This window comes from Camponotus vicinus, unplaced genomic scaffold (genome assembly GCF_025532165.1).
Source record: "Camponotus vicinus isolate PSW18456_S1 unplaced genomic scaffold, iyCamVici1.0 SCAF_12, whole genome shotgun sequence".
NCBI classification, from domain to species: Eukaryota; Metazoa; Arthropoda; class Insecta; order Hymenoptera; family Formicidae; genus Camponotus; species Camponotus vicinus.
Genome location: NW_028141948.1, coordinates 1,342,983 through 1,367,690, shown reverse-complemented (window position 1 = coordinate 1,367,690; position 24,708 = coordinate 1,342,983). Strand labels below are relative to the sequence as shown.

Sequence of the window (24,708 nt, the reverse complement as noted above, 5' to 3'; positions counted from 1 at the left end):
TTTAAAGATATACTTGTATATAAATACACTTGTATATAACTTTAAAAATATACTTTCCGTTATGTTAATTATCCGATTTTTATTCGATCGTTTTATTGCGCGTTCTAAGTCGAATTATATTTAGATCAAATAAATATTAGAGCGAATATTTATTTATTATATTAGAATTCTAAATGTGTGTGTGTGTGTATACATATATTAGAATAGAAACGAAATAGAAATAGAAGAATAATCATTGCTCGTAAGGATGGCAACGAAATGATAATTTATGATTTTGATTCCTGTATCGTATAATCGAGTATCGTATTTCGAGAGCAATCAACTATTTATTAATAATAAAATTGTAACTTACGAATATATTCCATTTATTCCGGACGTTAATATCGCGACAACGATGATGAATAAACTTTTCAAAAAATCAGTATATGAAACAGTTCTACCAATCACTGATACAAAAACTGATCAATTGACCGGTTGGTAAAACTGTTTCGATACTGGGTATTTTCTTAAAAGAACTGTTGGCGTACATACATACGTGTATTATGTTTACGCGCGTCACGCGTTCGAACTAACCTTGACATTCTCGCGGTAAGACTCGAGCAGATCGTGCGTCGTTTGTCGAGATCCTTCAAAGCGCGATCGTTCTTTATAATTTTTGCAATTAATGATTACTAATTTGTACGATTTTTATTTATGCAGCGAGTGACGTGTTATTTTGATCCCGAGTGAGTCATTCTTTGAGATTTATTGCATTGTTGTCGCGTAGCAAAATGACAAAAGACGTGGTGTAACGTCGCGAATGTTGTACAAAGCGTGATTAAATAAATTGCTATGTCATCGTATGCTGATTAGTGCGTGATTACCTTTTTCGTGAATATCGAGCAATCAACTATTTATTAATAATAAAATTGTAACTTACGAATATATTCCATTTATTTCGGACGTTAATATCGCGACAACGATGATGAATAAACTTTTCAAAAAATCAGTATATGAAACAGTTCTACCAATCACTGATACAAAAACTGATCAATTGACCGGTTGGTAAAACTGTTTCGATACTGGGTATTTTCTTAAAAGAACTGTTGGCGTACATACATACGTGTATTATGTTTACGCGCGTCACGCGTTCGAACTAACCTTGACATTCTCGCGGGAAGACTCGAGCAGATCGTGCGTCGTTTGTCGAGATCCTTCAAAGCGCGATCGTTCTTTAAAATTTTTGCAATTAATGATTACTAATTCGTACGATTTTTATTTATGCAGCGAGTGGCGTGTTATTTTGATCCCGAGTGAGTCATTCTTTGAGATTTATTGCATTGTTGACGCGTAGCAAAACGACAAAAGACGTGGTGTAACGTCGCGAGTGTTGTACAAAGCGTGACTAAATAAATTGCTAGGTGATCGTATACTGATTAGTGCGTGATTACCTTTTTCGTGAGTGAATATCGAGCGAGTGCCATGAAGGAGCAGGAAGAAACTGAACAAGAGAAATGAAAATAACGACTCAGCGAACGCATCGTGCGATGGCGAAGCACTTGTGAGTAATTTATAACCTGTTTTATTTTATTATGTTATGGCTACGGTCAAGAAGACGCTGAGAATCCTTTGAAGCGTTTGATTGAACTATCATCAAACGCTTCAAAATATTCTCAGCGTCTCCTTGACCGCAGCCTTTATTTTATTATTTTATTATTTGTGAAATTAATTATTTGCCTTTATCCTTCATAATAATTTATTTGATCAATGTGAAATATTAAAATATTCTATATGTATTTTATATATAAACTTTACTTTAAATTATTAAATGATAATATACATAAATAAATATACATACATATATATATTTTAATATTATTTAAAATTAATAATTAAAATTAATAATTAATTTAAAATTAATAATTAAAATAAAAAATTAATTTTTGTTTAGTATTCCATAAAAGCATATATTTAAAAAAGAATTTAATTGCATGCAATAATTTTCCTAAATCTTAATTATTTGTTTTATTACCATTTTGTGTATGACTTGAGTTTATTTCTATTTAATTACATTTACTGAATATATACTATAATTTTGCTGTTTTTTCCGCATCAATGAGAATTAATTTATTTTTATTTCATAAAAAACTTTAAGTATCTTATCATATTTTTATCATTTATATATACATGTAATCATTTCTGCACAATTTAATATCTCGGAGTGAATTTAAAATTTTTTCTTCTCTTTAATAATAATACTTTAAACTTCAGTAAAGTATATTTTTACATTTCTGTTAGCATATTAATTCGATATTAAATTCAAACGTCACTTATTCAATATTATAAATAATATTGTAGGCAAAATTTATTATTCATACACGTATAGTATATTAAAATTATAAATATAATTATAGTATATTAAAATTACAAATTATAATATCGAAAATTTCTAATTCAAAGCCATGATATAATAATCATATAATTTATAATTAATTAATAATTAATTTATGCTCTCATTTTAGGAAAATTTAATTTAATTTACAGGAACAAAATATATTTGATTTTGTATGTAAATTTTTAAATAAATAATTATTATCCGTAAAGAGATTGATCGTAACGAAATTTACAACTTTTATTATTGCTTTCATTTTTATTTGCAATTATGAATGATCATGCTTTAATAAAGATTATCATTACAATAATAATTTCGCATTGTTTAATTTATTTAAAAGTTTAAATTAGGTTTAAAAGTTTAGTAATCGTTAATTATAATAATATCAGCTGATTAAATAATTATTATTCGTAAAGATCGATAATCAAAAGATCATAATAAAACTTATAATTTTTATTCCTGCCATTTTGATTTTTACTCGTTATAATTGAATAATTGCTTTAATTTATATTTATCGTTATAATATAGTTTCGTGTCATTTATTATAAATTTAGTAATCGTTAATTCTAATAATCATAGCAAACGTTTCGATATTAATTGCGATCGTGTTAAAAAAATAATTCGACAATATACGCGGAGCGTCTGGCACTATTACTTTCCTGTTTGAATGTCGTCACAGAAATTATAAGATCGACAGCGAATTAATAACAACACGATGTTCGGTTTTTGTGACATACAGCGTGTTAATGTTTACGCACCTTGAGTTATTATTCACGCGACACATACGAGTAGGAAAGTATTATATGGTAGAGGAAACTGCATCGAATTTCTTTCCTAAACATCATGACCAGTATCAGAAAATTATTTGTTATAATAATACGATTAATGATTAAATAATACAATGTATAATTAGATATATCTCGAAGATAATATCTTGAACTACTTATTTCGCATAATTTATTCATTAATCAAGAAGTATGTGTGATAAGAATCCAAATTATAAATTATTGTTTTGTTACGTTTTTTTTAATAGAGTCAAATATATTTTTGCGATAACTTATCGTTTTACTTTTCGACTTTCGATCAAATATAATTTACACTAAGAATGCGTAATAAAACAATAAAATCGAAGCTTCCAATAATTTCCATAAAGATTCCATGATACATTAATCAATTAATAAATAATTAATTTATAATCTAAAATATATTTATATTTTATTTTTCGCGTATATACAGATTAAAGTAAAATATTTCAGTGATAAATTGACAATAATATGATGTTCGGCCTTGGTGACATATGCGTGCTATTATTTACATATGATGGTCTTGTTATCATTCATGCGACTCCAACAGTAAAGTAATTGTGCAAAACGCTACGTTCGTTGTCAAATTACTTTTTTAAACGTGATCATGACAAATATTGATACATTCGCTATGATTATTACAATTAACTTTTGATAAGTGACACGAAACTGTATCATGACGATATCACGATCTTTATCGAAACGTGATCATTGCAAAAATTAAAGTAAAAATTGAAGAAGAAAAAATAAAAATTATAAATTTTGTTACGATCCTTCGAATATTGATCCTTACAGATAATAATTATTTTTTTAACAACGCTTATCAAATATACTTTGTTCGATATTTTAAATTTTTCTAAAATGTGAGCATGAATTGTTAATTATTAATTAAACGAAATTATTAATTATTAATTAATTGCCGTATATCGATGTTACTTTAATTTTTTTATTTTACGATTCATGTTATTGTGCGTATACTATACATATAAAAGTAATATTGCTATAGTTATGTGCATGATTTTGATCTTGTCCATATGTCGAGCAAATTCGTGGCTTCTTTATGATATAATAGGTGCTTTCCATTTACATCAAAACTCAGATAAATCTCACTTTTGTCTTTCTTTAACATGAATGTTGAAGAAAGACAGAAGTGAGATTTATCTGAGTTTTGATGTAAATGGAAAGCACCTAATATATATATAGAATGAAATATGCAGTAATTTATAAATTATTTCTCATTTGTATAATTTTCAAAATAAACATATTGCTAGTTCTCCTCGTAGTTCTCTTTGCATTTTCCTATTATTAGGTAGTGATTCACACACGCACATTCTAAATTATCATCAACATACATCACATTCTAAATTATAATATAACATATAAACAAATTATATTCCCGATATTATTTTAAAATACTCAAAATATTTATATAATAAAATATAACAAAATATCTTTAAAATAAAATGTCTATAAAATAAAATATTTTTCATATAAATGTTGTACATATAATTATCTCAAAAATTTTTCCATTTAAATAATTATTTATTAACATAAAAACTTAAATTCTAAAATTAAAATACATATATTAAAATTAAAAGTAAAGTATTGTTTACTTTGGCTACACAAATATATCCATATAGCTGCTTTCTTGTCATTGACTATGTAATACAAGATGGTATATCTCTAACTTTACTGATTCCGTCAACTTTATTATTTGTAGTCGATAAAGATGTTCAGATATATTGATATTGATATATAATAATTAATAACATACAGATATTTCTATTAATATATTAAGAAGAATACATGAAAAATAAAAGAGATATAATCATCTTAGAAATTAAAATTTTTTTCTAATATATAGATATTGATTCTAAGAAAAAGAAAGAATTTTACATTCGTTATAATTTCTATTTCGTATTTAAATTCAATATGAAAATATGATAATTATTATCTCGATAAATATATCTTATTAAAATGCATCTTTAAATTTATAGATAGTGTGTATAATCAAAAAAGAGCTATTTTAAATATTATTTTCACATCTTTTTACATTATTCTATTTCTTGCACATATTATATCATCAGTATTATCAGTATAATTAGTTTATCGATAAGAATAACAGAATTGAGAATGCGCTATCTTATCATGTTACTAACTGTTTACCTTCAGAAGAGTGCGCTTCAAGGCTGTTCCATACATAAACTGGTCTTCACCTGCTAATAAATATGTTTTCGCGCATTTTTGCGCACACCTACGATCATTGACAGCATTCCTTATCAGCCAGCTGATTCCTTAGTTGACAACCGGAGGCGCGGCCGGCGGTTCTCTTCCTCTCTCTCTCTTTCTTCCCCTCTTCCTTTTCTACCACCACCTACGTTCAAGTTGAATTCAACATTGACCGATTGACCGCCGACAAGCGAGCCTCGCGCAGTGCAAAAGGCGCGCACGTATCGCTACGTTATCAAAGAATGAATTGGCCCATCAATCCCTCGTGCCTTGTCGCGCGCGTAATCACGTAATGTGAACATCGCATTCATGGGGTGTCGGGGTGTCGCGTTAGCATGAGCATTTCTCAAGACAGCGCCGCTACCATCGTGTGCAGGGAGGTTTTCGACGAGACGTCTCATCCGACGAACGAAGGTACGTACGCATATACGTGACAGATGATTGGAATTTGCGTGTCCCTTTTTGCATCACCTGATCGTTCGCCCCCGCAAATCCAGATCGGATTGAACTCGCCGATTATCGGAGAAACGTTTACCTAGGGACGGGGCGTTCATTGTCAAACTGATCGATGTTACGTCGTTTCTTCCCGTAACGTCTTGTGTCCTTCGAATATGGTAATTCTGCGTGGATTTTATCGAGTATGCGCGAATTCTGTCGTTTTTCTTACGAACGATTGAAATATACCGTGCTCGACTAACGAATCAGACCCGATATCATCGGAAAGCTTGACCAAGAAATCTATTTATCCATATATGTATGAATTTCATGTGATCAATTTTTACACATCGCCATCATAGTAACTGTCGTCTACTGTCAACATGATGTGGTCAATTCTGGCCCTGATTTTTATAAATTTATTATATCTTTTAAAAATGCCTTATTTATGAAAGAAATTTTTAATTTATTTCTTCTCTGTTTTTAAATTTCGTAGAATTACGTGCATTATCGGTCATTGAAATTCGCAAGGAACAAGGAGAAAAAACTTCGCGGCAAAGTAAACACGCCTTGTCTTAAAGAAACTTGCCATTTAAAATCAGTCTGAAAAGAAGTGGAAGTATAAAAGAGATCCGGCAGCAAGAAGTTTCCTTGTTTATTTACATCGCACCAGGCGGGAATACCGAGCCCGTTCCCCAGCCGCGCGCGCTCCTGGAAAATCAATAATTCGCAGTGCGGCGAAAGTTTTGTCGTAGCATTCGACCGCCTCCATGTCACTCCGGTCGAATAAAGTAATTTTGGTCACCGGCCAAAACTTTTCGCACCGCTTACGGAATCTGGAACGGCGATTTTTCCGCCGGAATTGCCATTCGCGAGGCTCGGCTTCCTTTGGAGTAGCTGGAATCACGTTCGACCGAGTCGACGAGATGCAAACCAACACTTTAACCGGCGGAGTTGGAGGGCAGATGGTGGCTCTGTGGTCTTGTCCCCATATGGCAGCCATCGCATCACCTGTCCAGCCGTTGGGGTTGATGGAATTTTTTATCGGGGTCCTTTACACTTGTGGCGCTCTTTCGCGACCCCTTATAGCAAGCAAAAATCTTGCATTTATGATTCCACGACCTCACGCGTTTGACCCAAAGCTACTAGCGGTCATTTTCGTTCCTCTTTCAGGATTTTCGTTTTTAATTAATCTCAAAGAATGTTTAGACTCGGATAGCACTTTAGGCATTATGAGATAGATGGTAGTTTTTTGTGAAAGAGTTGAATGTATGTCATTCGCACGCAAATAGGTTCTTTGTGAAAATTTGTTCCTGTTGATTTTGTTTTTAATTTTCTAAAATGTCAATTATTTTTTGTCTGTTCTATATCATAGAACATATTAATATAATATAATATATATATAAAGAGAGAGACAGAGTTTCATTATGTTGTATCTTTAATTGCAATTTTAATTTATCATCTATAAAATCAAATTTTCAATTTAATCCGATTGAAAATTAATATAATATTAAATATTTTCTTTTTGCATTCAATGAATTAATACAACGAAAATATTTTTAATTTAATATTTGTTTGTTATTTAATATAAATCAAATATTATTTTATCAATGATATAACTTTTCATGTTAAGTGTAGAATAAAATTATCGAAGAGAAATGTGATATAAAATTATCAGAATTAATTTCTTTATATTTTTATTCACATGATATTGAAAATTTCATCTGTGACGAGAGAAATACGTACATCTAAGTTTAATATTTTTATCTATTATATTTTACACATTGTGCGTGTAGCAAGTGTGTTAAATATCTGTGAATTTTGATAATTGAGAAAATTAATATTTAAAAGATCAATAAAAGTTTACTTTGTTTTATATTTTTATATCTTTTATGTAGTTATTATAAATTAAAATGTCAGTAATATTAATATAAGTAGATATGTCAATCACAATTATTAAATTTAATTACTACTATACTTATTTTTTCTATTTTATAAAAAAAACTAATCACTATCGTATTAACAATTTTATTTCAATAATGAACATATCAATGGCTAGAAGAGTATTTCTTGACAACATTTTCCATGAAATGAGTTAAAGAGACTTCATGCTTTAATATTTTTAACCTGTGATCAATGAATTGTATAATTTATGAGCTCAATATAATAAGAAAGCAGCGATAACTACTTTCTACTTATTTAAGTTTACAAGGGAATTATTAATAAAATATGTTGTATACTGTAGATAATATTACATTCCATAAACAATTAAATAAACATTATATTTTGAACTCATCGAAAATTTTCTATCTTTTGTCCAGTAAGGAAATTATTTTTATATTGAAATTACAACAAAAGATTTTGTTTTATAAAGTAAGGAGAAATTTTAGTGTATGTTTATTGTAAACTTTATTCATACATTTATATATTGTTCATTAATATAGAAATTATCTTTTATATAGAACGAAGAATATAAAGAAAGGCAATCAATTAATTAAATAAAATTTTTTTATCCCAACTTTATCAAATAATTTCGCAGAAATATCGATTATTTAATTTATATTGTACTTAGTGGCATACTAATCGATTAATCAACAATGGAATTTCAGAGTTGTTGGATTATGCGAAACGTTTGGGAATTGATCCCGATGCGGAACCGCACCTTCTGGACTTGGCCCGCGAGGGTCTCATGGCGGCCTTGCCCAAAGGTTGGTCCCCATGTTTTCACGAAGCTAGTGGTGCCTGGTATTATTATCAGGCATCCACGGGCACCACTACCTGGGAACATCCCCTTGACGCAATTTACAGAGGACTTGTGGAGCAGGCTAGAATGGGCAACAAGAGGCAAATGAGCCTTGGTACGTATCTTAATATTTTATATCTGTTTTAATATTTGTTTATTCGAGTGAAATTATGACACAGCAGATATATTTTAATATGTTTATTTCCATATATTTCCTATTTACAATTTTCCCCTTATGGTATTCTGTTTTTATTTTTTTTAACATTTTTATTAATAATTGAGGATATATACTATATTTTATTAAAAGGAAAAATAACTTTCATATTATAAATTAATTTATCATGAATTAATAAATAAATAAATGATAAATAACTTATTTATTTAGAATAATTTATTGTGAATTATACTAAAGAGATGTAATTACTTTTTTAATTTAAAGCACATGTTCTTTTAATTATGAGCGACTTAATTATTTTTTTCTATCCATCCGTTTGCTGGATCAATTTCACTACCTTGACATTATTACAATTAACGTAATGTAATGATATTATCCACAAGTTACTTTGATCTTAATGATGACTCAGTTTTCAGTTTTCCCGGGAGATTAAGTAATTTAATCTAATTTAATCTACAAGTCGGTGTTAATTGCACATGCTGTATAATTGCCACCTAACTCTCAGCATTGTTAACGCGATATAGTCTAGATGCTTCATCAGTAATCAGTAAAATGATGCAACTTGGCAGTGTGAAATGCGCCTCTGGCTTTGCGTCAAAATTACGAAAAGCGTGGCCATATTTTTAGATTCTTCCGCAAAGTATCGGCCATGAATATCACGCTACGACTGTTAGCGGGAATTTAATGCAGAGTCTCTCAATTTTATTATCACACAAGTGCTTTTCTCATTTAATATCCAGTATTTTCAATTTTTTTTATACAGATATAATTATTTTTAGAAATACTTTGATTATACACACACTACAAAACGCAATAATATGCGCAATATTTAGCTTAGCTTTTGTAAATTTCGGTACTTTTTCCTCAAATTTATTTATTACCGAAACATAAGCATTTTTAAGTGTGAATATAAATTTAAATATAAATATTTTGTATTTATTTTGGATTATTAATTCGAAATTTAATTATGATCTCCTTAACTTTGGTGTATCCCTTCAGACATTCTCTCACAAACATTAATGTTGCGCCTTTTCTATGTTATAATGGTCAGTCTTATATATATAATTTTGTTTTAATATATTTAATGACTTTTATATAAATAATTTGTATCTAATACAAAGTTTGAATATAACAACGAATAATGATAATCAATAAAAAAAAATTATTTTGCTGCAGAAGAAGATTCAAAGACTACAGCAAAAGATCTTGAATCTCATGAGGATGCAACCTTGCCGAAAGAAACTCTGAAAGAACCTGCTACTCCAAGGGAAAGTACTAAAGAAACTAACCATCCAAAACCTGGCATAGTAGGTACCAAGATTCCCATGAAACTGGCGCCTCTACGGAAAATCGAAAGAATCGACGGCTCGCGTAAAAGGGATCGTCCTTCGTCTTTCGATAGGCTTCAATCAAGAAGAGAAAGTGATTCGAAATCTGACAATATAATATCCTTGTCGAGCGATCGAGCCTCCAGGGATTATACAAACTTGAAATTTCAAGATCCAAAGTTTTATGAATGTCCAAAATTGCTGGAAAAAGCAGATACAATCGCGACAACAACAGTACCTACAAAGAAAGAGCTTGACTTGAAAGAAGTATTGAAGAGATCTGAATCGCTGAGTCCGTGGCACGAGAAAGATTGGGAGCAACTATCCAGCAAGTTTAGTTCTGAAGAGAACATAATTGATATCGATAAACTTAGTGCCAGCACATTGGCGAGGCCTGAAAGACCTGAGAAATTCGATAAAGAAAAGCACCCAAGCCAGTTAGGTCAACAAAAGGAGTTGACTCTCAGTGGTGGCGGTTCGATGTTTCTGAAAAGTAATAGGAGTAGGGATAACACACCTAGTCAAGATGGCGGAAAATTAGAGGACTTCCAAGCATTAATGATTTCCGATGAAATTAATAACGCTGGCGGAGATAGACCCAAATCCATTCTAAGAGAGAAACAATTGGACGATGGTAAGATTGATGTGTATTCCAGAATATAATTTCTCAGAATAGTTCTTTATTTAAACATTTACTATAGTTTTGGATAAGATAACTGTATAAGATATAATACATATATAATCTACTTAAAAAAATATTTTTATTCTTTTAAAAACTAAGGAACATACTGACGAGTGGGATAGAAAAGTAACAATTTAAACATATAAAAATTTCAAGTGACATTTTGAATTTTTTAGTTAGCGTTAATACAATTTATTAACAATTATTATTCGATTTTTATTCGATTATTAATAGACGATCGACCATTGGATGAGGAACGTAAAAGCGTGCGGTTTGATTTGGAAAAGGAGATCAACTTCAATTTTACGTATTCAGAGTCCGAAGACGATTGGGAGTCCGAGTCTGAAGATAAAAATCCACGAATATCGGCCGTGATCAGTAATAAAATTACTGGTTCCATTTTATCACCGCGAAAACCAACTTCTGAAGACAACAATGACGATAACAAGAACGACTATTCTGAAAAAGATCAGGATAAAATGGATTCGGAGATTAACAAGCAGCGTCTGCCTTTGGAAAAAATCGAATCCATATCGAAAAACACAAAGCTAGTTGGAAAGAGATTCCTCGTGCAGAATGTTTCGGAGAACGAGCATCATAATCAGATGACGAACAATCAGATGAGGAACAGTCTAGAAATGGACAATAGTCTCGATTATTTGCCTAATAAATTAAGTGAAAAAGTGAAAAATATTGATTTAATATCTAAAAGCGAGACAGATTGCAGTACTGCAAAAAGCAGTGATTCCGATGAGATACGCAGAACAAGATCGATTATTGAAAAGGCAAGACACGTGACGAACCGCTTATCAAATTGGCAACTTGAAGACGATGAATCATCCGATATATCGAAAATCAGTCAACACTATGCGCAGAAAGAACGATTTGTCAGACCTAAACTAGAATATTCTCGAAGTATTGATGATATGAAAGTGAAGATGAACAGAGAACATGAGAGAGAAATTGAAGCTTTTAAAATCGAGCTCGAAGTTAAATTGCAGGAAAAGAAAAAGGAACTTGAAGAAAATTTTGCGCAGCAGAAGCTCTTGCTACAACAATATTTGGATCAAAAATTAGAAGAGGTGAAACAGGAAATGGCTCAAAAGGTATTTAGATTATTTTTATCATATCATAAATTCGTGAAACGTATAATATGAATTATGCCTTCTTTCTGAATTGATAGAGAGGATTTTATCGTAGATAGACTGATATTTCTCTGATACAAATATATTATAACTCACTACCATAATTCACTACCATTGTTAATTTTTTAAAAACTACACTTTTTTATTACATTTTTATTTTAAAAATCCAAAAAATGATATGTTTATTTCTTTTATTAATTTAAAAAGTAAATGAAAATTTAAAATAAATTTCTCTCATAGATTTCATTAAGAAACTACTATTTTTTTTATAGGAAGAACAGGAAATTCAAGCATTGATTACTGAAATGGATCAAGCTAGGATAGAGAATTTGAAAAAAGTTCGTACAGAGCTGGAAGTTTGTTACGAGAAAGAGAGACAAGAGATATTAACCAATTTGAAAACAGAACTTGATGAGAGAAAAAGAGAACTTTTGGAGCTAAGGAATCAGGAAATGGGGAAACTAGAAAACGAGCACGAGCGCGATCTGGGAGAGGAGAAGCTCGCAAAGCTGAATGAGTATGAGCTAAGAAAGCAACAAACAGAAAGTATCGAACTCTTAAAGAAAGAACTGGAAAAAGAACTCGAAGATTTACGAAACGAACTAAGAACGCAACAACGAGAGAAAATTACTAAATTCACTGAAGATCACGAGCAATGTCTAGCTGAAATCCTTCGTGATTTTAGAATGGATGTGAGTAATTAAGATGTACTAAAAATATAGATTTAATAAGTCACTATAAAAGTCATTGTGGCTTTTGAAAGAGAAGATTTATTACGAGTAAAGATTTTAATGAAAAGAAAACACAATCTCATATTTCATTAAAAATTTTTAGTATCTTATAAATTCTTAGTTACTTAATTCCCAAATACGTGTATTAAAGTATAGTCCAAATTTGGAAAAATATATTTTGCTTAACAATATTTATATTCTTTAAAGAAAAAGATATATATGTGATATAAATGTGTGATACTTTATTCCCTTTATTATAAATTTTAAGATTTTACTATTTTATTGTCAATGTCCTGGAAATGTGCAATTGTTAATATTGTATAAATAGAGTGTGACTTTTCAAATACATGATTAGTAAATATTATTTATTTCATGATTTTAATATTTAAAATGTAAGATTTAGTTAAAAAATAAAAAATAGTCAAATACAGTTGTAATCTTTTTATTTAAAATTTTCTATATTATAATTGTTTTTTAATGAGTGAATTTGTTAATTATATATAAATCTTGAGTAAAAATATCGTGTGGAATACTGAGGAAAAAATATAATATATAACATAAGATAAATTACTATATTTCTTTTTATGTTCAAAATTATGTAGATTTTTAACAAACTATAAAAGATAAATTATAAATAATATTTTTTTCAACATGACAATCGAAAAAATATATCTGAATTTGAATATTTGTAAGCATATGTGTATCCTAAGTAATTCATAAAATTAGATATTAGCGACGTTCACAGAGATGATCATTCACAAGGATATTCTTCAATCACGATCGATGCTCGCAACCGAAAAAATATTTGAGGATAATTTGTTTGTTGTGGCATTATAGGAAGCTCTCGCTCGTAAGATGTATAAAGAGCGATTGGAAGAAATCCGCGCGGATTTCGCGCGAGAAACAGAAAAGGAAGCAAGGAAACAGAACGAGCGGATTCTTCAGGATAGCATAGATTTTGAAAAGATGCGTTGCGAGAAGCGGCTGCTGCAGGACAAGTACACGGCGCTCAAAGAGAAGTACATGAAATTGAAGAACGATGTTCGTCTCGCTGTCGAGAGAAGGAGCAGGAGAAAAGAGGGATATACGACGGCCTCGGAAACCGAGAGATCGACATCCACCAGGACGAAGACGGACAGGACCGAGTCGTCAGAACAAAAGTGAGTTTTATTTACTTACGTAATTGAAGAGAGAATCAACACTTATGATTTCATATATTCAATAATACTTATATAGTTGAAATAAGCTTACAAAACTATATAGAGAAGAAATTTTAATATTATTGATATATATATGTTAGTTTTATGGAGTTCTAGAATTCTTCTCTCAATTTTTCACAGGATTTTTTTCCATATGTGATTGAACAAGAGAGCTAATAATTAAAAATATTATAAAGACGAATAATAATTATCTATTATAATTGTTTATATATATGTATATATACATTTTAAAGTAGATGGAAAATTAGATAATAATTATTTTTTATATTTCTCGGTTTTCTGATCTATTTAAGCGAGCATACTGAATTTGGTTTTTTGTATAATAATGAAGAAAATTTCTATCAGTTTTATTCATAAATAATAATAATCGTCATAATAATAATCAATTTCTATAATTTTTAATACGAGCACGCCTTGCTTACAGCACAAGCATGTCATTTCATGTTATATCTCATTAATATTTTCCTTCTTAATGTAATTACTTGATGTTTTTACGGTAATTAGCGAGAAATCATCTGATATATAATATTAAAGTTATATAAAAGGTTTATTTTATAATTAATAGTTATATACATAGTATAGTGTTATATATGTAATACTAGAATACTAACAATATTATAACTATACAAGGTAGACAAAAATAGCTTTAAATATCTCAGAAATAGTATGTGTTAGAAAAAAATGTTTTATATAAAAATTATCAATATTAATTGATGTATTAAATGGACAAACCATTTTATGGAATCAATTTTGTTGAAAAATTGACCTCTTTACATATAGAATATCCTAGAGTCACCGTATTATTTACTAATGGCAGATTTTTGAGATCGTTTTTCCCTAGGGGGAGAAAATTTTTCCCTAGGGAAAATATCGAGGAAAGTCATTATTTTTTGCAAATTTCCAATTTTGCCAATACATATATTTATAATTAAGCTTTAAATTAAAATTCTATTAAACTCTATCTGAAATTCACTAAGCAATGTAATTGTTGTAATATTTTAACTTTCTCTCTCTTTTCATAAAGTTTGCGGAAAGCTCTTCTTTTTAAATCGTTTATAATTTAGAAATTATTGATACTTCGACATTTGCGCTGAAGAAAAATAATCTCCAAATGGCCTGAAGAATTTATTATTGACATCAGATGGTGCACTGATTCGGAGATGCTTTGTATAAAAAAAACATAATTAATTCTGTAAATATATTCTGTAGATATATTATTCTCGCTAGTTTCTGTATCGAAACATTAATGTTGCACGTTCATTTTCAATATATCATTCTCACTAGTACCTTCGCAGTCTATACCTATTAGTTTTAATTTGCCGAGCGCCTCACGGCGCGTATTCCGATTAAACGGACTGTGAAGGTGCTTCGTCATGTTCATGCGATTTGCCCTAATGTCTGGCTATAGGCCTTAAATCGTGCTCGCAGTACTCCGCTGAAGAACGCGAGCTCGAGCCCAGTGACAAACGCGAAATCGCAGGAGGGGCAGAGTACGAGCGAACAAGTCAGAGAGCAAAACGATCCGGACAATTCGAGGAGTCAGAGGGCGGCCGCGGGGTTTCAGAAACACGCAACCCCCGTCACTGACTCGAAGAGCGCAACAAAATTTGAGTCTGATGATACCACTACCGCCAGCGAGACCAATACTAACATGATGATGATGATGAAGAAGAAGAAGAGCTTTAGTAAGAAAGTCGCTTCGAACGCGGGTCGTTCAAGCGGTGGCAGTAACAACAACCCTGTGGAGAACCCCGTGGAGAATATCAGAAAGCAGCTAAAGAAGCTGGAAGATCTCGGCGATCAGCTGCCGAGCAACGAAACGGCCTATACAGTGCGATATCCTTTCCAAGATAAAGGTGATTGTTTTAAATCTATCTCGCGCATCGTTATTTCCGGTCTATTTCCGAGGCAATATAAGTTTTGCTCACAAAGCCTCTAAAGATTTAAAACTAGGTCAAATCAGGTCTCGATCACACATTGAAAAACTTAGTTTTCTTTTAAAAAGTGATATATAACTTTGTTGATGAAACGACACAATTTATACTTTCCAATGAAGCATATATGACTTTACTTTTTTTCTGAACATTTTTAAATAAAACTTATATAACAAGATTTTATTATCATATATTTATCAATGTAAGACTTCAATAACGCTGCACAATTATAGAGAAAGTTATCAATTTTATTAAAATAATTTTTTTTGTAATGTTTTGTAGATAGCATTGTACATTATCTTTTTAAAGAATGTAGTTTTAATGTGAGTTTAGCTATTTTTCAAGATATGCTGTTTTTAATAGATTGTGAAATAATATCGTATTCGTGTTTGAAATTTTAGAAAAATATAAATAAAGTTTTACACCATTTTATGATATTGGAAAAAATTAATAATTGGAAAAATTTGTCTATTTGCATACTGTAAATAAGTATAATTTTATTATATTTAGATTCTCCCTTTTTTATATCAATATTATTCTAGGTTTCTTATATTTGTATCTTTTCTCTCTTTCTTTCTCGCTGTCTTATGTTTTTGCTAAAATATTACGAAATGATTTGTACAAATGGTATATTGTATATGTATATGTATATAATATACTATGTATGGATATATTGCAGTTATTTCTAGTCGATTATATTAATTTGTCGATTGTATTATCCATTGAATATCTCATTTTTTGGCACAGTTATTGTTAATACCTCGATTCTATAAATGTGTAAATAACTCAATTTCAAAACTAGTTGCAAATTAGTAATATTTCATCCCTCTAGATTGAACCGCAGTATATATTATATATATTATATCTCGTTTGTATCTATTATTCCTATCGACAAAATATATCTACGTTTACGTTTTATATATATTATTTCTTTTCTGTTCCATAGGATTATATACACTTTACTTTGGTTAATCTGGCTTATATCTTTCGACTTGTTCGTAAGTGCACCATTAGTTTTGCTTTCGCACGCTCTATTCACAAATCCTATCATTTTCATATTAGGCTTTGAACATATGAAGCTTAAGACTTACTACTTTATTAGAAACAAGATCCTGCTTCAAAACGAAAGCAAATGCTTTCTCTTACAGCGCCAGCGAATGCCTCTTCGGAGCTGGAATTCTTCCGACATCGGATCCATGTGGAGAGGGACTCGGTGAGAAGGGCTCGCGAAGCGCTGAGACAACAGAGAAGTGCCTTTCAGGGTAGGCAAAGAGCTTGGAAACAACGGAGCGCGAGGGCCACTCTGGAACAATTGGTGCAGGTATCGTTAATTATCACAAATTAAAAGTTACTTGTTCAAATTTGTAACTGTCTTTCATATTTTGACGTTATTTAAATAATATATAAAGTTTTAGTCACCATTATTGCGACTATACTAAATATTTCTATTTTTATAATAATATAAAAAACATGAAGGAAAGATTGTCTTTAATATGATAGTATTATTAGTTTAAAAAAAATTTTGAAATATTTATTTGCAGGAGGAACGCGAGCTTTCTGACATGGAGGTGAGTTTGCATCGCACCAGAAGTCTTCTGGGTGAAAAAGTTATACATCTAAGGCACCTGGAACAGTCTTTGGAACGAGTGGCAAACGACAAGCGAAATGAAAACGATGCGTCTTCCATAAAAAATGATGAATTGACACTGAGCGATATGTCGAGCGCCAGCAGCGGTTTCAGCTCGACTGATTTGGGAACTGACACTTTTATAGGTATGCTGCACAGATAAAGTTTCGAAATTAGATTATTTCGTAGAAAATATAAATTTTAGATAATATAAACAATGATAAGATATAAAGTCTTAATATTATTAACAATAATAAAAAAATATTTTACTTAACCATCATTTCATATTTAATCTTTATGATTCTTAATTGTCGTGCATGCGATTTGCTTGCCAATTCATTAAATATATGTATATACTTATGTCAGTCGGAAGTCTTTTAGGCTCGACTATTTAAAGATAAATATTTAACTGAAAATATAATAAAGATATAAATTTTTTTCTTAGCGTAATTATTTCTGTATTTGTTTCATAGATTATTATCAGTTTCATAAAAAAAAATCAAATAGCTTATTTTTTTTAAATTATGAAAGAAATAAAATTGTATTTAACGTGATACATAATTATTATATGAATGACAGCATAAATATGCGTTATATTGTATAGTCTGTTGTTGGAAATCTAGATAAGCCAGATCATTATCAAGAATCTACTGAAATCATCGCAAGTTTAGAGAACTTGAACTCAGAAATACGAGAAATTTGGGATGTCTTGAACAAGCGTCAGGATAACAATATACCACCAACACCGGCTCTTATGTACTCTTATTTGCGATGGTTGCGGTTTCATCATCTCACCGCGCAGCCTAACAGCATGCAAGGTAAAGAAAGACAGATATAGTATATGCAAAAATTTAAATATTATTGCAAACCAATATAAAATAATTTTAATTTTATATATAATTATCCATTAATAATATACAAAGTAATGTTATTTGATATTGATTGTACATATTTTTCACGGAATTGGATTTACATAGATTTTTTTAAATGGTCCCATACACGTGCGATAAATGAAATTTGTTTATAATCTGGTTATTTGTTCTTGTTTGTCAGAAACATATTATAGATGTGTCTATTTCTTTGTAGGTGCCTTTGGTACGCCCAACATACAATCCAACATTTTATCTCAATTAACCGCTGCCCAACCTCCTACTACCACAACTCAAAATATTATCGCTCAATACGGCCCTAATAGCGGCTTTACCACGAGCGTTGGCACAGTCGAGAGAAACGCTTCTAATTTGATGGAAAGGACCAGAAACCTAAGAGATTGGCTACGCCAAGCTCGTGTCGAATCCACCGACCTGATCAGTCCGGGTCAAGCAACCCTTTAAACGTTCAGAAAAACAATTCTCTCTTTTTCCAAACCTCTTTTCATCTGTAAAATTAATCCTTATTCTCAATTAATCATATGACTTTGAATCAAATATTAATTGAAGGTATAATATTGTTATTACTTAATTAGTGATAAGCAATTAGCGTAATATTTTATTTATAGAATAGCTTATTGTGCAATGTACTTCTCAAATTTATTTATTTTACGTAGATTTTATATGATTAGGAATCAGCTAGAAACAATTTTGCAATTCTCTCGAGAAATTAGAAATTGTCAAATCCTTTTGAAGTGATAATCCTGTCCGGCATATGAATCTACATTCCCGATTTGTACGGATTTCAAATTTGCGCTCGCTTGCTGCTCCGAATCTTGTTTCCTTCGTTATCGAATCGAAACGATCAAAATTATTAAGAATATTGTACGTGTCATTATGCGATAAATAATTCACGTATGAAAGAGAATAAAGTTGAACAATGTGATGTAAATGCATAATTTCCAATAATTATTTATATAGAGCACCGTTCTTTAATTATTCGAGTTTTCATGAATTTAATTAATCATTCCTTGATAAACTTGAATCGATTTAATCAATAAATTTAATTATAAGTCCCACAAATTTTATAGATCGACTACGGTATTGCATAATTCAAATAAATTCAATTTAAATAAAGTGTCTTAAGTGACGAGACTCTTGCCTTCTTGAATTTTTTAGAACAAAATGTTGTGAATAAACAAAGAATGAATATTGTTCAATATAATATCAAAGAGACTTAAGAAATTATTCTAGAAAAGTTAATTCCCTCTTTTGTCTTCCAGCGTGTTTTGAACTTAATCAGCTCTTCTTTAGCGTAAGCATATCTATACGCGATGACACATGTGCTTTGATTTTCGGTAAATAAACTTTATATATACATATATAATGCTATGTACATGTAAAGCTTGTAAATTAATGATGTAGGATGAATGCGTAGGCACCTATCTATAAATGGGATCTTTATGGAACGCATTTGTAAATACGACATATATTATATTTCGATATACATATATTATCAAAGTTAAAAGAGAGATCCCTCTCTCATACGGTACAATGCATGTTATGATGTACGATAATGCATGTAACGACCCATTTCTTCGATAGTCTGTTGATTCTTTGTATATTTTCGAGATTTCGATTAAGATATGTAACATATGCGCGCGCGTGTGCACATGTGTTGTAACATAATATAACTATATTATATATTATTAAACGCGTTCGACGAATATGTGGTATATCGTATATTATAATTGATCGTGCGCGATATTCTAATGACTACTGAATCACTTGTGATTTTACGAAACTCGAATCAAAAATATAGACATTCTATCATAATATATACTTTATAGAAGACTTTATAGATTTCTATAATTTATATCTCTTTTATATGTAAACCAAATTTTGGATATTTATGTTGAATATGAACATTTTTTACTTGCGTGATAAGAAAAGTGATAAGACGTACGCGTAAGATATTGCTACTATTTTTGAAGACTATTATTATCGTGAATATCGCGCGCAATCGTGGCAAAAATGCCTCTATGCTTAATCAGTCATTTTTCAAATGCCAAAACTTTCTCTTAGCAAATAATAGACATCACACTATATATACATCATGTAAATTATATATATTATAAATAGAGAATTGAACCCATATGCCAAACATTTTTTGATGTCGATCGAATTTACCCAGCGATGATTACTTCGATGTATTGACCTTGGACAATTCTTAGAGAAAGATGATGATATAACCACATAACGTATATAATATCACAATATGATGTGATCGCATCTCATTAAATGTACGATGTAGACTAATTGACGGTTGGAATGTAGATATAATGTTGACTTGAATAATTGTGTACTTTATGTAATTTCTAATTTGTTAAAAAAGTCGAAATGAACAGAATCTTTTCTCATTAAAAGATATAATTATCTACTAGTAAATTTTTATTTTTAGATCATGAGGAACAGAAATGTTTCCCGAATTTGGAATATTTAATCAACAGATACTTGGTAAATGTACGTAAAAGGTATTTCAAACGCAAGAAAGATTATGTGAGAGAGTATTATAAATTTTTATACTTAACTTTTCGTGCCATATATTATGGAAAATGATTATTAATGATAGCTTTTAATGAGAATTCTAAATATTATTGCGCAAAGAATGGACAAAGCAATATGAATAGAAAATCTATATGGAATATACAATTATATAATGTAATATATTTATCACTTTTTGTTATTTATATATTATTGTTTTATATAATGTAGTATAAAGGGAAAAAGAAAACAACTTCTTCCTCGTTTTGAAATCAAAATAATGCGCTGTTGAAAATATAATTATTTGAGATCTTATAATTATATCTTATAATTATTTGATATATAATTACGCACATATCTTTGAATTTTCTGATAAGAAATTTTATTTTTTTCTCTCTCGCACTGATAATTGTTATTACGACAAAAATAAACTACAATCGGTATGATTACCCTCGCATTCGTCGCTGTTTGTTTCAAATTCCTCTTTAGAAGGTAGCCAAGCGATTAATCGATGCAAATGATTCTGCGATTTATTATTAAGAGAATTTTGCGCCGCTTTTATTACCGGAGATGATTTGCATACCAGTAATCTAATACAAGCAGAATCAGGACCAGCCATTCTTGTAATCAATTGATTTGGTAGATTCGGATTTTTCGCTTGCTCAACCAAATGTTGAATCTATTGAACAGAATTAAAAAATGTGTTGCAATTGCATTGCATTTGCTTATATAAATATATTTTAATTATAAATTAATTTTAGACTTAAATTTATAGCTCTTTTAAATATGAAGTTCTTATCAAAGAGAGAGAGAGAGAAGAGAGGGAGAGAGAGAAAGTTTACATGTACAATATATAATGTTAATTATATGAATTATAATTACATGTAACAGAATTTTTTGTATTTATGTAAAATTTATCTAAAAAATTTGTCTAAAATTATACAAATCTTAGATTTGATTATTAGGAAAATTGATAAAAATTTAAATAAATTAAAAATCGATAAAAATTTGAATAAATTAAATCCAAGTAATCTTTTTTGAACTGTTATTTAAATCAAAATTGAAATCAGAGGTTCTTCGTATTTACAATAACTTACTTTTTCATTTTTATTTTCTAAAGTAAATTTTAAAGGATCCCAAGCGAGTACTTTGTCATCTATATTTTTGGCGATATTTTCTTGTGATTTTAATCCAAAGAGCGAACTTATCTGTCAAAAGAAAAATAGGAGAAACATATTGAATTTGATGCAAATATGAAAAGTACTGGTACTTAATAATATTGCATATAATATTTACCATCTGTGCAAGAAATATAACGCTATTGACTGCGATTGCTGCGACTTTTTGCGAATCAAGTCCAATGAGGTGAAAGAATGCGGAGACAAGATTTGAAGGACCAAATGGCTGTTTTGCATCATCATTTTCATCGTCACCGCGCTTCTGCTTCTGTTTGCCGCCTAAACTCTTAGATACTAAATCAGCGATGTCCTTGGCTGTTTCCAAATAATTACTTGCATACTGCAATCCTGTTTTTATCTTATGCAGAACATCTGGAATTAAGGTATATAATAATTGTTTTCATAATGCAATTTATTTTTAATCTAAGATAATTTGCAGAATATTTTTACAATGTGTGAATTATTTATACAATTACTAATACTTTCTATATTTATACAAAATTGTTAATTTTCTAAAATATCTTTTTGCGTAGAAAATTTCCTTTCTAAATCAAACAAAAAAAATATATAAAATTTATCTTCTACTTAATTTTTGTTTTTTTCTCATTTTTATTTTAAACTTTATTTTATATTAATATGTTATATATTATATATTGATTCATTTCTAATACCATTATGTACATGTAATATTTTTTATTAAAATTTTTGTCATATTTATAATGAAGTGAGAGCGAATGATTGATAAATGATTTGATGATATATACATTTAATAATCAATCAGCAATTATTTATATAGTTTTTTCCAGAAGAAAAATAAGCTCTCACCTTCGGTTTTTGCGAGCTGCACATTATCAAATATAGTTAGCCAGATAATGCAAGAGAGGAGACACGAGATATTCGACATTTCGTTGACGCTAACTGTCCAACAGTACTGAGACTATCGAGAATCTTTCTAAAGCAGACCATAACGGGTGTTTCGCGTTAATTGTGCGTTTATTTCTATTTCGCTGCGTCTCCGACGAAGCTCCAATTGAGTCGCGTGTTACGCGATTGTCGCTCTTCTTGCTTCGCCAGCCAAGCGCAAGGAGACATCCGCAGCATGTTTCGCAGCATGTGATTTAGTCACATTTCTGTTAGAAGTCAGTAGAAAGGCTAACGAAGGTGCTAGAAGTAACAGTTCAAGTTTGCATAGTTATCAACGTTCTACTTATAGAACCTATTCGAAAAGTGTTTAACATATTAAGCAGAAGTTACTGTTGAAAGTAAAATATTTATATCGGGATGCCAAAAGTGATGGTATAAATGGGAAGGAAGTGATATTCTGTATGAAAAAGAAAATCGAACATGTAAAATGAAATATTTTTATATGATTATCAGTATCAAAAGATTACATAATAAGAGACAAAATATATTTACTTCTCAAGAACATTATTTTATATTAATTTAAAAAATTTGTTTGAAGTGATGCCCATTTCGTCATAATTATGCTCTTCGTATTAAATGTTTGATTTATTTTTTTATGTAGAATTATTCCTTCTTCTCGTTTGTACCATGAGTTCTGGGGCACCCAATATTTTATCTTATTCACAAATTTCAGAAGATTTAACTATGCATTGCACTTTGCTGATATTTTATGCATCTTGCATTTTAAAAATGGCAACTGGAGAACAATCATCTTTATATATGGATGAAGTTCGCAGTTTAAGTGAATTGCCAATGAATAAATTAATCCAAATAAGATCTTCCCTTGGAAGTCCGGAAAATGGTAAACTATTGTCATTATAAATCCTTCGTTAAATATAATTTATAATTTAATATTAGCAATTTTTTTAAATATCTTTATTACTTGTTATTATTATATATTATAAAAAATCATATTAAAAATATATACTAAGCAGACTTTTTTCTCTAATCTATTTTTACGTTATTTGCAGATATTACTGATGAGGATCGAAATGCGCGCGAAGATATATCTAGTAGAAGATTATCCCTGACAATGCCAATGGCTTTGCCATTAAAAAGAAGTAGTAAGAAACCTATGCGACGATATGAGGAGCATTACGATGAAAAAGGCAAGGACTCTAAGATTTCAAAGATCTTTCAAAGCGCAATAACTGCGCTTTCGTTTCTCGCATTTGGCGGTTATCTCCTTACACTTATAATAACAGCAATTCGTCGCAATATGGGCAATAATAATACTAACGGGAATGTCGTTGTATTTTCGGTAAGATCATTTTTATTACTGCTGTTGTAATTTTTATTACTGCTATTATATATACTAAATGCATTATTATTAAATTTCTAAAAAGTGATTTATTCTTTTAAAAGGTTTTTTTCAGAAAACCGCCGTAGTATTTACGAAATCGTAAATTATAATATATTATAAGAATACAAATAGATTTTTGATAAATATCAACTAATCGATTATACTATTAAATTACTAATTAATTTTTTTAGAATCTGCAAAATCTACAGAAATTAAATCGCCCCAAGCGTAACATTTTAATATTCGATCCAATGGAGAATAATTTTGAAACCGACAAACTTTATGAAGGAATGATTATGCTTTCGAGAAGTTATGCCTTATATAATTGATTACAAACTATATAAACTATGTAAAAGTATTATATTTTGGGTAGATTTATCATTTATACATGTTCATTATATTTATTAAATCTTATTAAAAATATAAGA

General features: G+C 29.8%; 3 protein-coding genes across 6 annotated transcripts; 2 read left to right on the top strand and 1 right to left on the bottom strand.

The window, feature by feature from the left end:
- The first annotated feature begins 1,016 nt into the window (after window positions 1-1,016).
- On the top strand, window positions 1,017-21,293 carry Cep164 (centrosomal protein 164). 3 transcript variants are annotated; one of them, XM_083084065.1, is made up of 12 exons: window positions 1,098-1,540; window positions 5,347-5,817; window positions 8,448-8,696; window positions 9,933-10,718; window positions 11,001-11,872; window positions 12,184-12,603; window positions 13,480-13,802; window positions 15,291-15,718; window positions 16,945-17,117; window positions 17,338-17,569; window positions 18,047-18,241; window positions 18,510-21,293. In XM_083084065.1, exons 2-12 carry the CDS (start codon window positions 5,739-5,741, stop codon window positions 18,755-18,757), a joined length of 4,005 nt encoding a protein of 1,334 aa, XP_082940191.1. In that variant the 5' UTR covers window positions 1,098-1,540; window positions 5,347-5,738; the 3' UTR covers window positions 18,758-21,293. The 3 variants fall into 3 exon arrangements, with proteins under 3 accessions (XP_082940193.1, XP_082940191.1, XP_082940192.1); XM_083084067.1 differs by lacking the exon at window positions 18,510-21,293 and having other exon boundaries at window positions 1,017-1,540; window positions 18,028-18,163; XM_083084066.1 differs by lacking the exon at window positions 5,347-5,817 and having other exon boundaries at window positions 1,101-1,540.
- On the bottom strand, window positions 20,414-23,107 carry LOC145962755 (uncharacterized). Its single transcript, XM_083084070.1, has 4 exons — window positions 22,840-23,107; window positions 22,133-22,386; window positions 21,934-22,044; window positions 20,414-21,515 (listed from the first exon to the last, which is right to left on the bottom strand). Exons 1-4 carry the CDS (start codon window positions 22,916-22,918, stop codon window positions 21,252-21,254), a joined length of 708 nt encoding a protein of 235 aa, XP_082940196.1. The 5' UTR covers window positions 22,919-23,107; the 3' UTR covers window positions 20,414-21,251.
- On the top strand, window positions 22,825-24,708 carry LOC145962754 (uncharacterized). 2 transcript variants are annotated; one of them, XM_083084069.1, is made up of 4 exons: window positions 22,825-23,276; window positions 23,612-23,779; window positions 23,949-24,238; window positions 24,472-24,708. In XM_083084069.1, exons 2-4 carry the CDS (start codon window positions 23,623-23,625, stop codon window positions 24,607-24,609), a joined length of 585 nt encoding a protein of 194 aa, XP_082940195.1. In that variant the 5' UTR covers window positions 22,825-23,276; window positions 23,612-23,622; the 3' UTR covers window positions 24,610-24,708. The 2 variants fall into 2 exon arrangements, with proteins under 2 accessions (XP_082940195.1, XP_082940194.1); XM_083084068.1 differs by lacking the exon at window positions 22,825-23,276 and having other exon boundaries at window positions 23,526-23,779.